We start from the raw sequence: 12,978 nt of genomic DNA, 5'->3' as shown, positions 1-12,978 counted from the left end.
TAATGCAGGGGTCATGGGGTGCATTCTCATCATCCCCCTTATGCGTTCAGTCCAGCTTCATAACATGTTATTGTTCCCCAGGAATTTAGGGAGATTGTTCAACATTGCCCCCAGTGAAATACTGGACCGAGGTCCACCCCCAACTGCCTGATCTGCTGCCTCCGTGCTGTTAGACTCCATCCTGCTGACTACACCAAGTATAAGTTTAAGCAAAGAGACTGTTTTGGTGCGCTCCATCCCCTGTATCATGGAACCGCCCCCAGTAGTCACATGCAAAGGTCCGTCTAGGTCAGAAAGTCTTCCCCCTGGCAAAAATGGTGACAGCCCCACTAGTTCTGGCCCTGATATGAAAGGGGTACTACTAACCCAGTCTATCTCCCTACATATGCACCTCAACACATTTTGGTGCCAAAATACTCGAGACTTGAGATAAGGCCTGTAGTTAGCTAGATAGGTATATTGACCGTGACATGCTTCAAATGCTGTCAAGATCAGCATTCGGGACTTTCGTTTTAGCTGCTACCTCACCTTTTTCTTCGTTATTAAGGATTTCATGTTTGTCCTAAAGTTAATATTCACCACTAGGTGTTGACAAAACACGAGATGGACTTCATTCCATGCTTGAGCTTGCCCAGGAGGGAACTTCTGAGAAACATTATAGTTACATGATATTGGCTTAAATTCTTCAAACTTCATTTTCAGTTAAGCAGCTGCTACATTTGGATATTCATTAATCCTCAGTATAGTTGGGGAAGAACTATGTCAGAGGAATATTTAGTTGAGTTAATTTATTGTAAGATTGTAAGCAGTTGTGCTGTACCGCAGGCGAGCTTGGACTACACACTCATTCAATTGTTCCGGATTCTAGGGTATTAACAGGTAATTGGCAGTTTGTTTACGGAGGCCCGTCTGTAGGCAAAGATATAGAGAGGATAGTTGGCACATATTGCAGGGCACCACGCTGTAGATCACAAGGGTGTTAGCCTCTCGGCTCAGTGTCTCTGAATTTCTTTCAATATTCCCTCTCTTTTGGGTTATGGTCATCCACACATTCAAGTAAAATACTTTTGGTGAATGAACTGGTGTTGGAGTCATTTTCCTCATTCACCACTTCGCTGTATCCTGGGGAGCCCATTCTGGTGCACGGCTTACACATGATTGACAGAAATAGCGCATTATTAGGTTGTGATAATCTTTGCAGCCCCATAGAATTAAATGAGAACTTCAGATCTTCTATATTTGTATATCTATAATCTAATATATAAAGCTCAAAGTGTGTATGTATGTATGTGTGCGTATGTGTGTGTGTGTGTGTGTGTGTGTGTCCGGGATAGGCATCCGCACCGTCGCAGCTACAGCCACAAAATTTGGCAGTCACACGTCTGGACCCCGAGATCGTCCTAAGGCTAGTTTCACACTTGATTTTTTTTGCAGTGCGTTTTTCCCGCAAAAAAACGCATTGAAAAAACGCATACAAAAGCATACAACTGCTGCGTTTTTTTCAAGCATTTTTATGAGCATGCATGAAAAAAACGCAGCGTTTTTATGCGTTTGTATGCGTTTTTAGTGCGTTTTTACCGCGTTTGCGTTTTTTTCCAACATTAGGTGGCCCCTCACACTAACCCAAACCTTGACTTTACTAACCCTAACCATGACCCTAACCCTAACCCTGACCCTAACACTAACCCTGACCCTAACCCTTAACCAAACCATACTTAACCCTAACCCAAACCCTAAACCCTAACTAACCCTAACCCTGACCCTAAACCTAACCCTAACCCTGACCCTAACCCTAACCCTAACCCTGACCCTAACCCTTAACCAAACCATACTTAACCCTAACCCAAACCCTAAACCCTAACTAACCCTAACCCTGACCCTAACCCTTAACCAAACCATACTTAACCCTAACCCAAACCCTAAACCCTAACTAACCCTAACCCTGACCCTAACCCTGACCCTAAACCTAACCCTAACCCTGACCCTAACCCTAACCCTAACCCTAACCCTGACCTTAACCCTTAACCAAACCATACTTAACCCTAACCCAAACCCTAAACCATAACTAACCCTAACCCTGACCCTAAACCTAACCCTAACCCTGACCCTGACCCTAACCCTAACCCTAAACCCCCTTAACTAACCCTAACTCTAACCCAAACCCCTAAATTCCATGGTTAACAAAAAAAAACGCATGTGCAAAAAAATGCATACATAAGCATGCCAATGCGCACATATGCGCACCCATAGACTATAATGGGTGTCTTGCTGTAAAAAAACGCATTGCGCGCGCATGCGTTTTTTTGAGGCAAGTCGGACGCACCAAAAAATGCAACAGGTTGCATTTTGTGCGCCCGAGCGCATACCGCAAAAAAACGCATGCGCGGTAAAACACGTACAAACGCATGTGTATGCGCACATAAGCGCATCCCATGCAAAGTATAGGGAAAAAAACGCATGCGCTATTTAGCGCTAAATTACCGCGAAAAAAAACGCAAATGTGAAACCAGCCTAAGCTATGTTGTGAGGTGAAATTTTAACCCCTCGCGTTCCAATTCACCAAACAATTTTGCCCCTGTCAACATAATGGGGAAAAAGTGTGTGCGCGTCAAGCCCCGCCCCTCATTATGATGTCATAATGCCCCTATCTACATAATGGGGAAACAGTGTGTGTGTATATGGGTATATGGGCACTAGACTATGGGATGGAGGATATGTATGATGGGTATATGAGCACGGGACTATGGGATGGCGGATATGTGTGATGGGTATATGGGCACTTGACTATGGGATGGCGAATATGTATGATGGGTATATGGGCATGGGACTATGGGATGGAGGATGTGTGATGGGTATATGGACATGGGACTATGGGATGGAGGATGTGTGATGGGTATATAGGCACTCGACTATGGGATGAAGGATATGTATGATGGGTATATGGGCACGGGCCTATGGGATCATGGATCTGTATGATGGGTATATGGGCACGGGACTATGGGATGGGGGATAATTATAATTTGCTATAACTAACCACAGTTAGTTACTATGCCTGGGCTCTTCAGCTAGTATTGTATATAGGGTAGTCTGAGTTACCCATTCTGGCTGTATAATCACTTACACATGTTTCTTTATTATGTTAGACATAACATATGTTTAGATGACTGCAAATTGGTACTCTGGCTGCTGATAACAACATTAGCCATTTTTATCAAATCCCTGCATCTCACATTTGTAGATCTGTCCTCAGTCTAAAAAGGGAAAATTAGGAATTTTGTCCTGATATGATCACATAAAAAGTGTTGCTAAACACTTAGTGCACATTTTCTGGTGATTTTTTTAACTTATAATCTGTAAATTGCAGCTCTATGTATTTTATGTTGCTTTTACGTGCTCCTAACCTATTTACTGACTCTTGCTTCCAACTAATTAAGCAATAAAGCCGGCTGCATTATAGGAGCTTATTTCCAAACACTGCAGCAAAATTAGATCTTCATATGATCATTAAGGCCATTTTTAGAGAGCTAATTATAGCTAATTAGTGATTATGATATTTTTTGCATTAATCTGTGTACTTTCTCTTACAATATACTGTAACGAATGGACAGTAATTAAAATGGGACATAATGCTGAAATACAAATGATTGTCTTAAAGGAAAACTGTCACGTTGAACATGGTATCTGATCTTCATGCAGCAGATTATAGAGTAGAAGATGGGCAGACTGATTTGTAGTTTGCAGGAAAAATTCTGTATACCTTGCATTTTATTCATTTAAATCTGATTTTTTTCCTATGCATAGGAGTCAAGTAAGCTGTCCTATTCAGAGATTGACAGCACATATACATAACTTTATTTTCCAATAGAGCTGCACTTTAGAAAACCAGCGTTTCACATGTTACATAGCACAGATATACTGTATATGTTAGGTATGTGGCTTTCTCCTAGGCATCCAAACAATGGGCCACCAAACACTAGATGCCCACAAACTTGGACAGGACATTGTGCGTCTAGCCAAGCTACAGGCAGCCTGCCTGGTAAAGAACAATATGTTCACTCAAAGTGAAAGTAGCTATCAAAACACGCAATATCTAAAGTTGGCCTTTTTTTATACACAGAGGGCATGATTGAAATACCTTTGCCCAAAGTCAATAGACATGTCGTGACTTGTGATATGCTGGCTTAAAATTTAGTAACAGTACTATATAGCTGAATAATATGACTATGCTAGCTGTTTTGACTGAGCAAAGTAGAAATGTCATTGAGCAGGTACAGACAACCTTTTACACATTTGCTGCACAAGATCAGCCTAGATTTCCCAGTGTAATCAAGAAATAGCAAGAACTTGCTAAACACATTGAAAAACAGGTATTTTATCACATGAAAGACATCATTGAATCATATGACTATGGAGTGCATTATACTATATGCAGGACTATGGGGGTGCATTTTACTTTATGGATGACTATGGGATTCATTATACTATATGGAGGACTTTGGACGTACATTATACTTTATGGCCGACTATGGAATGCATTATACTATATTGTTGACTATAGGGTGCATTATACTATATTGTTGACTATGGGGGTGCATTATACCTTATGATCAACTATGGAGTTAATTATACTGCATGGATGACTATGGGGTGCATTATACTTTATGGATGACTAAGGGATGTATTATACTTTATGGATAGCTATGGGGGTGCATTTTACATTATGGATAACTATGGGGGTGCATTATACTTTATGGATGACTATGGTGTGCATTTTACTATATGTAGGATTATGGGCGGTGCATTGTACTTTATGGTGGACTATGAGCTGTGCAGCATATTATATGAAAGATATGGGCTTAGTATTATACTACATGGATGGCATGGGCTGTGCAGTATATTATATGGAGGACTATGGGATGCATTATACTATATGGAGGACTATGGGGGGGTCTGCATGATACTTCTGCTATGGAGCACCATGACTTCTATGTACACCCCTGGTAAGTGTAAGGCTGAGTTCACACGTTGCATTTTTTTCGCGTTTCCGCGGCGGTTTTAACCGCGCGATTTTGCCGCGAAAACGTGAAAAATAAGCATTCCATGTATTCCTATGGGTTACCGCAATGCTGTGCTAATGCTGCGGTTTTTACCGCGGCGGAATCGCTTCGCGGTAAAAACCGCAGCATGCTCATTAATTTTGCGGAATCACGGTGATCCCGCACCCATAGGAATGCATTGTTCCGCTTACTTCCCACATGTGGCTGTGCACACCATGCGGAAAGTAAGCAGAACATTTGAGGATGGTACCCATGGTTCGGAGGAGAGGAGACTGTCCTCCGGGCTTTGGGTACCATATCCCTGTAAAAAATAGAATTTAAAATAAAAAATATTGTTTCTTACCTTCCGACGTCCCGCGCAGCCTTCCCTCCTCTCTCCACGCTCTTGTTCCCAGTAATCCTGGCGAAAATGCCCACGATGGCGTTCGTTCTCGCGGGATTGTGAAGTCTCGCGGTCATTCGTGCGACATCATGGCGAATTACCGCGAGACGTCGCGATCCCGCGAGAACGTACGTCATCGCGGGCATTTTCGCAAAGGATTACTGGGAACGGCTGCGCGGGATGACGGAAGGTAAGAATAACACCATTTTTTATTTTTTTTTACATTTTATCTTTTACTACTGATGCTGCATAGGGAATTTAAAATGCGATTTTCCCGCAGAATGGAATTCCGGAATTCTCGCGGTAATTTCCCCGAGAGTTACGGTACGTGTGAACTTAGCCTAATGGTTTACTTTTTTCTACACATTAAAGTACAGTGGCAGAACGGGGGACATATATACCAGGATGGTACATATACAGTATATATATATATATATATATATATATACACTAGCTGAAGAGCCCAGCGCTGCCCGGGCATAGTAACTAACTATGGTTAGTTTTAGCAAATTATAATTATCCTCCATCCCGTAGTCCCGTGCCCATATACCCATCATACATATCCACGATCCCATAGGCCCGTGCCCATATACCCATCATACATATCCTCCATCCCGTAGTCGAGTGCCCATATACCCATCACACATCCTCCGTCCCATGCCCATATACCCATCACACATCCTCCATCCCATAGTCCCATGCCCATATACCCATCACACATCCTCCATCCCATAGTCCCATGCCCATATACCCATCATACATATTCGCCATCCCATAGTTGAGCGCCTATATACCCATCACACATCCTTCATCTCATAGTCCCATGCCCATATACCCATCATACATATCCGCCATCCCATAGTCCCGTGCCCATATACCCGTCATACATATCCTCCATCCCATAGTCCAGTGCCCATATACCCATCACACATCCTCCATCCCATAGTCAACCATTATGACATCATAAGGAGCGGCGGGGCTTGATACACACACACTTTTTCCCCATTATGTAGATAGGGGCAAAATTGTTTGGTGAATTGGAACGCGCGAGGTTAAAATTTTGCCTCACAACATAGCCTAGGACACTCTCGGGGTCCAGACGTGTGACTGTGCCAAATTTTGTGGCTGTAGCTGCGACGGTGCGGATGCCAATCCCGGACATACACACATACATACATACATACATACAATGAATATATATATACAGTGGGGCAAAAAAGTATTTAGTCAGTCAGCAATAGTGCAAGTTTCACCACTTAAAAAGATGAGAGGCGTCTGTAATTTACATCATAGGTAGACCTCAACTATGGGAGACAAACTGAGAAAAAAAAATCCAGAAAATCACATTGTCTGTTTTTTTTTCATTTTATTTGCATATTATGGTGGAAAATAAGTATTTGGTCAGAAACAAGCAATCAAGATTTCTGGCTCTCACAGACCTGTAACTTCTTCTTTAAGAGTCTCCTCTTTCCTCCACTCATTACCTGTAGTAATGGCACCTGTTTAAACTTGTTATCAGTATAAAAAGACACTGAACAGTATGTCTAGTGAGCATGCTCAGGCATCCTGCAATGATCGGCCTTGCAGTGATGAATCACATGTTGGAGCTGGGCAGCGACAAACAACACTGACCAGAGCTAATTGCCAGCAGTGACAGAGAGCTGCATGGATATGAGTAAAGTATACCAATTTTTTTAACTATATAAGCCATAGTACCTTCATAAGTTGTGTCATGATCATTTTTATTGACCAGCTGAGTCTTTTTAAGCACTGTATATGCACTGTTGCACTTTGTAATCTAGATCTTCGGACATATGCACATATGTTGTATGGAGCACTTGTAAATGTTACTATGGCAATGGCCATTTTGAATATGTAAAACAGATTAATTATTGAAATTGTATACACATGTGTTACTACTATTTAAGTTTGTACTGACTATGAGCACATTGCTTGATAAAGACGGGTCACCGTTGAAACGTTGCCACTTGAGGATCAGTAAAGTATCCACTTTTTTTCACATTTAATTTGAGTGCTACCTATTTTTTTACTTTTGTTAATTTGGCTGTTTGGACACTGCTGAATAGGTTTTGCACCAACTATTTAATTTTGGTAGTGCTGCCCCTTTTTTTGATTTATTTATTGTCTTATAGGTTGTGCACACTTTGTTTCAAAATTTTTTATTATTTTTTTTTTTTTTGCAAAAAAATTTTTGAAAAAAAACTTTTTCAAAAAAATTTTTTTTCAAAAAAATATTTTTTAAAAAATTAATTTTTCTTGATTTTGTAGTGGATAATGGAGAATATAAGAGATCCTTTTTCATTTACATACACAGAGGAAGATGGAGACAGGATTGTTGGAGCCATAGGAGGTGATGGGGTTTTCTTGAATACCCCCTCGATTTTGGATCTCAAAAGAGAATATGAGAATGACATGAAAAAAATTGTCACTCAACAGTTACATCTAACAACCTTGGGTGAATATTATAAAGCACGTATGATCCCAAGAGGCCTGAGGTCAAACATTAGACCTAATCTCATGATGAATAGTGTTCCTTTTTGTACACGGTTTACTCAAATCTCTAACAGATATGCAATGGACACTATGCTATTGAACATGGAGTTTTTACAGGATGAGATCAAACTTTTACAAGAAAAAGTGGATGATGTATGTGCAAAAATCAAAAGTAAAATCAAAGAGGAGGAGTGGAAGGCGTTTTTTGCTGTAATCAAGGGGAGAATTGATAAAATGCGTATAGAACTAGAGGATAATAAATGAAAAAAGTGGATCCGTGACTCTGAAGATTATAAAACAGGAAACATCTATAATTGGCAGAAAGACAATCTAAGATGGAGGAGAAGAGGTCACTGGATTAATAGGACTTATAAGAGACAGTTGATGGGTATAAAAAACGTAACTAATCATAAGTTTACTTCTAGCAGAATTAGATCATCCTCCTCAAGGAAAAGGTCAAAAAGGAGAGGAGGAAGGTTACAATGGAAAAGAGAAAAAAGAGAAAAGAGGCGGAAAACAGAAGAATTACAACCAATCACCGAAACCAGTGACACGATCCAACCACCAGAACTAGTGATTAATTTATCCAAAAAGGTATTGACTGATTCACAATTGTCACTTTTGAATAAGGGTCCCTCTTTCTGTATGAATACGCATGTCGATTGGTTTGACTGTAAAGTTGATTTGAATAGGCTTTTTAGAACAGTAAAGTTAAAGGAATGGTTTCATAATAAGAGTAAAAATATGATAAGTCAGGAGGCTGAATTATGTATGGCAAAATTGGGTTTGAAAAAGAAAAGTCTATTTGTACCTCCAAATAGCTCTGCAGCAATAGAAACATTTGTTGAGGCAGTTACACGAGATATCGAATCACTGCGGTCAAAAGGAATGGAGGGTTTTACTAAACCAAATTTGAGAACAGAGGAGGTTAAAGCAATGAATGAATTAATCCATGATGAAACAATTATTATAAAAAGGGCAGATAAGGGCGGAGCCCTGGTGATCATGGATAAAGAAAATTATGTGGCTGAAATAATGAGACAGATAGGTGATCAAGATGTATACAGGAAATTATCTCAAGATCCTAAGTTCCAGATTATCAGAAATATTGGGAATATTGTGAAACCTGCTTTAGAGCAAGGATTGATTGACAAAGAAACATTTGATTTTCTGTTACATATTACTCCAACGACACCTATACTTTATACTCTGCCGAAAGTGCATAAGTCCATGCGAGACCCTCCAGGGCGCCCCATTGTGGCAGGGACTGATTCAGTGCTCAGTCACGTTGGGGTGTACCTGGATAAGATCTTGAATCCATTAGCACAAAGCGCCACTTCTTATGTTAAAGACACTACTGATTTTCTTTTGAAGGTCAAGGAGTTAAAAGTGGGAGAAAGTGATTGGCTAGTATCATTTGATGTAACATCTCTGTATACATCTATTGTCCATAAAGAAGGTTTGGAGGTGGTAAGAGAAGCCTTGTCCAGAACCAATTTTACTAATCAAGCCATAGTGATGATCATGTCCCTCTTGGAATTGGTATTAACAAAAAATTATTTTATGTTCGGTGATGAGTATTATGAACAAATAAGGGGTACAGCTATGGGGGCAAATATGGCCCCCTCATATGCAAACCTCATGATGGCCGCTCTGGAGCAGAGGTTCGTCTATGTGTCGCCCCATTTCCCCAAAGTAGGGGGATGGTGGCGATACATTGACGATATTTTTCTGACTTGGACTGGATCACGTGAAGAGCTTCAAGAGTTTTTTGACTTTTTGAACTCTATTAATGAAACCATAAAATTTACAATGGAATGTTCCAGAGTAGAGTTGAACTTTTTGGATGTGTTGATAAGGAAGGATGGAGAGAGGTTGGATACTGAACTTTTTTGCAAGAAGACGGATCGAAACAACCTCATCCATTATTCTAGCCATCACCCACAAAAAATGCTGGATGCTATTCCATATAGTCAATATCTACGTGCTAAGAGAATAGTTAGCAAAGATGAAAAATTAACAGAGACAGTCGACAATATGAGTAAAAAATTCGTACAGAGGGGGTACCCCAAAAGTATATTGGCTAAACAGAAAAGGAGACTGGATGAGGTGGAAAGGAGAGATTTGTTTGAGGAGAAAAAACGGGATAATATGAGTAGAATTCCTTTTGTAAGTAATTTCTGTGAAGAAAGTCCACAAATATCTAAAATTATAATGAACCATTGGCCGATTCTGAATAAGGGGTGTCCACAAATAGAGGAATTTAAAAAAAACCCAATTCTTGCATATAGAAAGAGTAGAAGTCTGGGTGACAGATTGATTAAAGCAGACATTGGGTCATTAAAACAAACTAAGCAGTTGACTCTAACAAATACTCAGCGGAAGGGTTGTTTTCCCTGTTTATCTTGTGTAAACTGCCCATTAATTCTTAAAGGCTCCACATTCCAAAATCCTCGTACAGGACATACGTTAAACAGCAGACATTTTTTAACGTGCAATACAGATTATGTAATATACATGTTACAATGTCCATGTCCACTTTATTATATTGGAGAAACAACATGTGATCTGAAGACACGGTTAAATCAGCATAGGTGCGACATACGGAAAAAACGCAAAGATCTGCCTGTCCCTAAGCACTTTAATGAACAAGGACATACAGAGAAAGATTTGAGATTTAGAATTATAGATTATGTACCGGTACATAGACGAGGAGGGAACCGTACGGAAGTTTTAAAAAAAATTGGAAATGAGATGGATATACGAATTGGGGACATTAAAACCGGCAGGATTAAACGTTGATTTTAAGGTACATATGTTTTGAGAAACTTACCTTTTTTGGCTATAACTTTCCATGTAACCTGGCTTCTGTGTGATGTATGTGCTATTGATATTTTAATATATATGGATATGTTTATAATTATATCCTTTTTATTTTTTTTTCCAGTTCTATGATGCTGTGAAGATAGTGACTACAAGATTATGAAGGATACTTAATAAAAGGTGTTATGTAAAAATATATATTTTTTCATTTTTCTATAGAATGAGTTTTATGGCCATTTCGCTGCAGTATACTAATGCCTGGTATGTGTGAAATAGAGTGAATGGGAACTGCATAGAGAGTGACCTCTGGTGGTGAAAGGGTATTCAGGATTGGGTAATGCTGTAAAGAGAGACTGTGTGAGGTCTTTATCTCTTGTAAAAACAGCAACACAACCATATTGTCACCTTGGTGGGTGCCTCTAGGGTTTGTGACCATTCCAGGTGTAAATCCGCAACCCCAGGCACTAATACATGTATTTACATGGAATCAGCAAAAGGGCTGTGGTGCCCTGAAGTAAAATGGCAGTTCTGAACAGTATGTTTAGTGAGCATGCTCAGGCATCCTGCAATGATCGGCCTTGCAGTGATGAATCACATGTTGGAGCTGGGCAGCGACAAACAACACTGACCAGAGCTAATTGCCAGCAGTGACAGAGAGCTGCATGGATATGAGTAAAGTATACCAATTTTTTTAACTATATAAGCCTTAGTACCTTCATAAGTTGTGTCATGATCATTTTTATTGACCAGCTGAGTCTTTTTAAGCACTATATATGCACTGTTGCACTTTGTAATCTAGATCTTCGGACATATGCACATATGTTGTATGGAGCACTTGTAAATGTTACTATGGCAATGGCCATTTTGAATATGTAAAACAGATTAATTATTGAAATTGTATACACATGTGTTACTACTATTTAAGTTTGTACTGACTATGAGCACATTGCTTGATAAAGACGGGTCACCGTTGAAACGCTGCCACTTGAGGATCAGTAAAGTATCCACTTTTTTTTCACATTTAATTTGAGTGCTGCCTATTTTTTTTACTTTTGTTAATTTGGCTGTTGGGACACTGCTGAATAGGTTTTGCACCAACTATTTAATTTTGGTAGTGCTGCCCTTTTTTTGATTTATATATAAATATGTATATACACCTGGTACATATACCAGGACTAGGGACATATGCCAGAATGGGCAACATATATACCAGGATGGGGTCAGGATGAGAGATATATACCAGGATGAGGCACATATAAACCAGGATGGAGGGTGCTATATATAAAAAAAAATTTCAGGATGGGAGGGCCTGGTCCAAATCTTGCATCGGGAGTCGGGACCCATCAGACTCTAGACTCTTGTTACGCCAGTGTTAGGCTGGTTTCACACTAGCGTTTTTTTGCGCTGCGTTTTTGCACATACATGCGCATGCGCCCTTTTCCCCTATCTTTAACATGGGTGCGCATGGTCTAGCGTTTGCACGCGTTTTACGTGCGCATGCGTTTTTTTGTAGTGTGCGCCCAAGCGCGCAGGACGCTACCTGTTGCATTTTTCTCAAAAAAACGCGTGCACACAGAATGCGCAAAAAAACACATTACAGTCTATGGGAACGCAGATGTGCGCATGGACATGCGCACGTCTGCGTTTAAAAACGCATGCGTTTTAAGAGTAAAAATGGCTAAAAAATGGTTAAAACACATGCACAAAAAAGCAGCAAACTCATACAAAACGCATGATGCGCAAAAACGCAGCGCAAAAAAACGCTAGTGTGAAACTAGCCTTAAATAGTGCTAATGTAAAAAAGCGGATTGCACACGGACTGCATATGAATGACAGGCCAGAAAAAGATCATCCCACTTTTCTGGATGAAAATGTGATCAATTTTTATTGTAAGCTCGTGTGACCCTAGCCTAAAAGACATTTACAATGCTCTTGTTGCTTGGCTCAGCTAATGAACATTTCCATGATGTATTTCCCATCTGAACTAGTGAAATCATAATGGAGTGCATACCTGAATTTAGGGTAAGCATAAAAATTTGCAGAGGATACTGAGGGTAAAATGCTGACACCACATCCACTGTGTAGTTAATTCCTTTCTGCAGCTCGAAGCACACAACAGGTTGTTTCTCATCTGTGGTGACATTAAATATCAGCTTGTGTGCAATGCTTTTCTCATTCCTCCTATAACCATAGATAAAGAAC

General features: G+C 40.0%; 1 protein-coding gene and 1 long non-coding RNA gene across 4 annotated transcripts in view; one reads left to right on the top strand and one right to left on the bottom strand.

The window, feature by feature from the left end:
- Positions 1-12,978, bottom strand: part of SUSD1 (sushi domain containing 1) — a 488,868-nt gene that overhangs the window by 179,531 nt on the left and 296,359 nt on the right. Inside the window, exon 18 of the mRNA XM_073549625.1 lies at positions 12,788-12,977. Within this exon, the coding sequence (XP_073405726.1) occupies positions 12,788-12,977 (190 nt within the window). The remainder of the gene's footprint in view (positions 1-12,787; position 12,978) is intronic.
- On the top strand, positions 7,009-11,882 carry LOC141052462 (uncharacterized). 3 transcript variants are annotated; one of them, XR_012220816.1, is made up of 3 exons: positions 7,009-7,114; positions 8,382-8,547; positions 10,901-11,882. It is a non-coding gene; the product is annotated as an uncharacterized lncRNA (long non-coding RNA). The 3 variants fall into 3 exon arrangements; XR_012220817.1 differs by having other exon boundaries at positions 7,009-7,119; XR_012220818.1 differs by having other exon boundaries at positions 7,016-7,119; positions 8,379-8,547.

This window comes from Dendrobates tinctorius, unplaced genomic scaffold (genome assembly GCF_039654945.1).
Source record: "Dendrobates tinctorius isolate UK_male_01 unplaced genomic scaffold, ASM3965494v1 ptg000160l, whole genome shotgun sequence".
Lineage (NCBI taxonomy): Eukaryota > Metazoa > Chordata > Amphibia > Anura > Dendrobatidae > Dendrobates > Dendrobates tinctorius.
The sequence above is the reverse complement of the archived record's forward strand: the minus strand, read 5'-3'. Positions and strand labels throughout refer to the sequence as shown.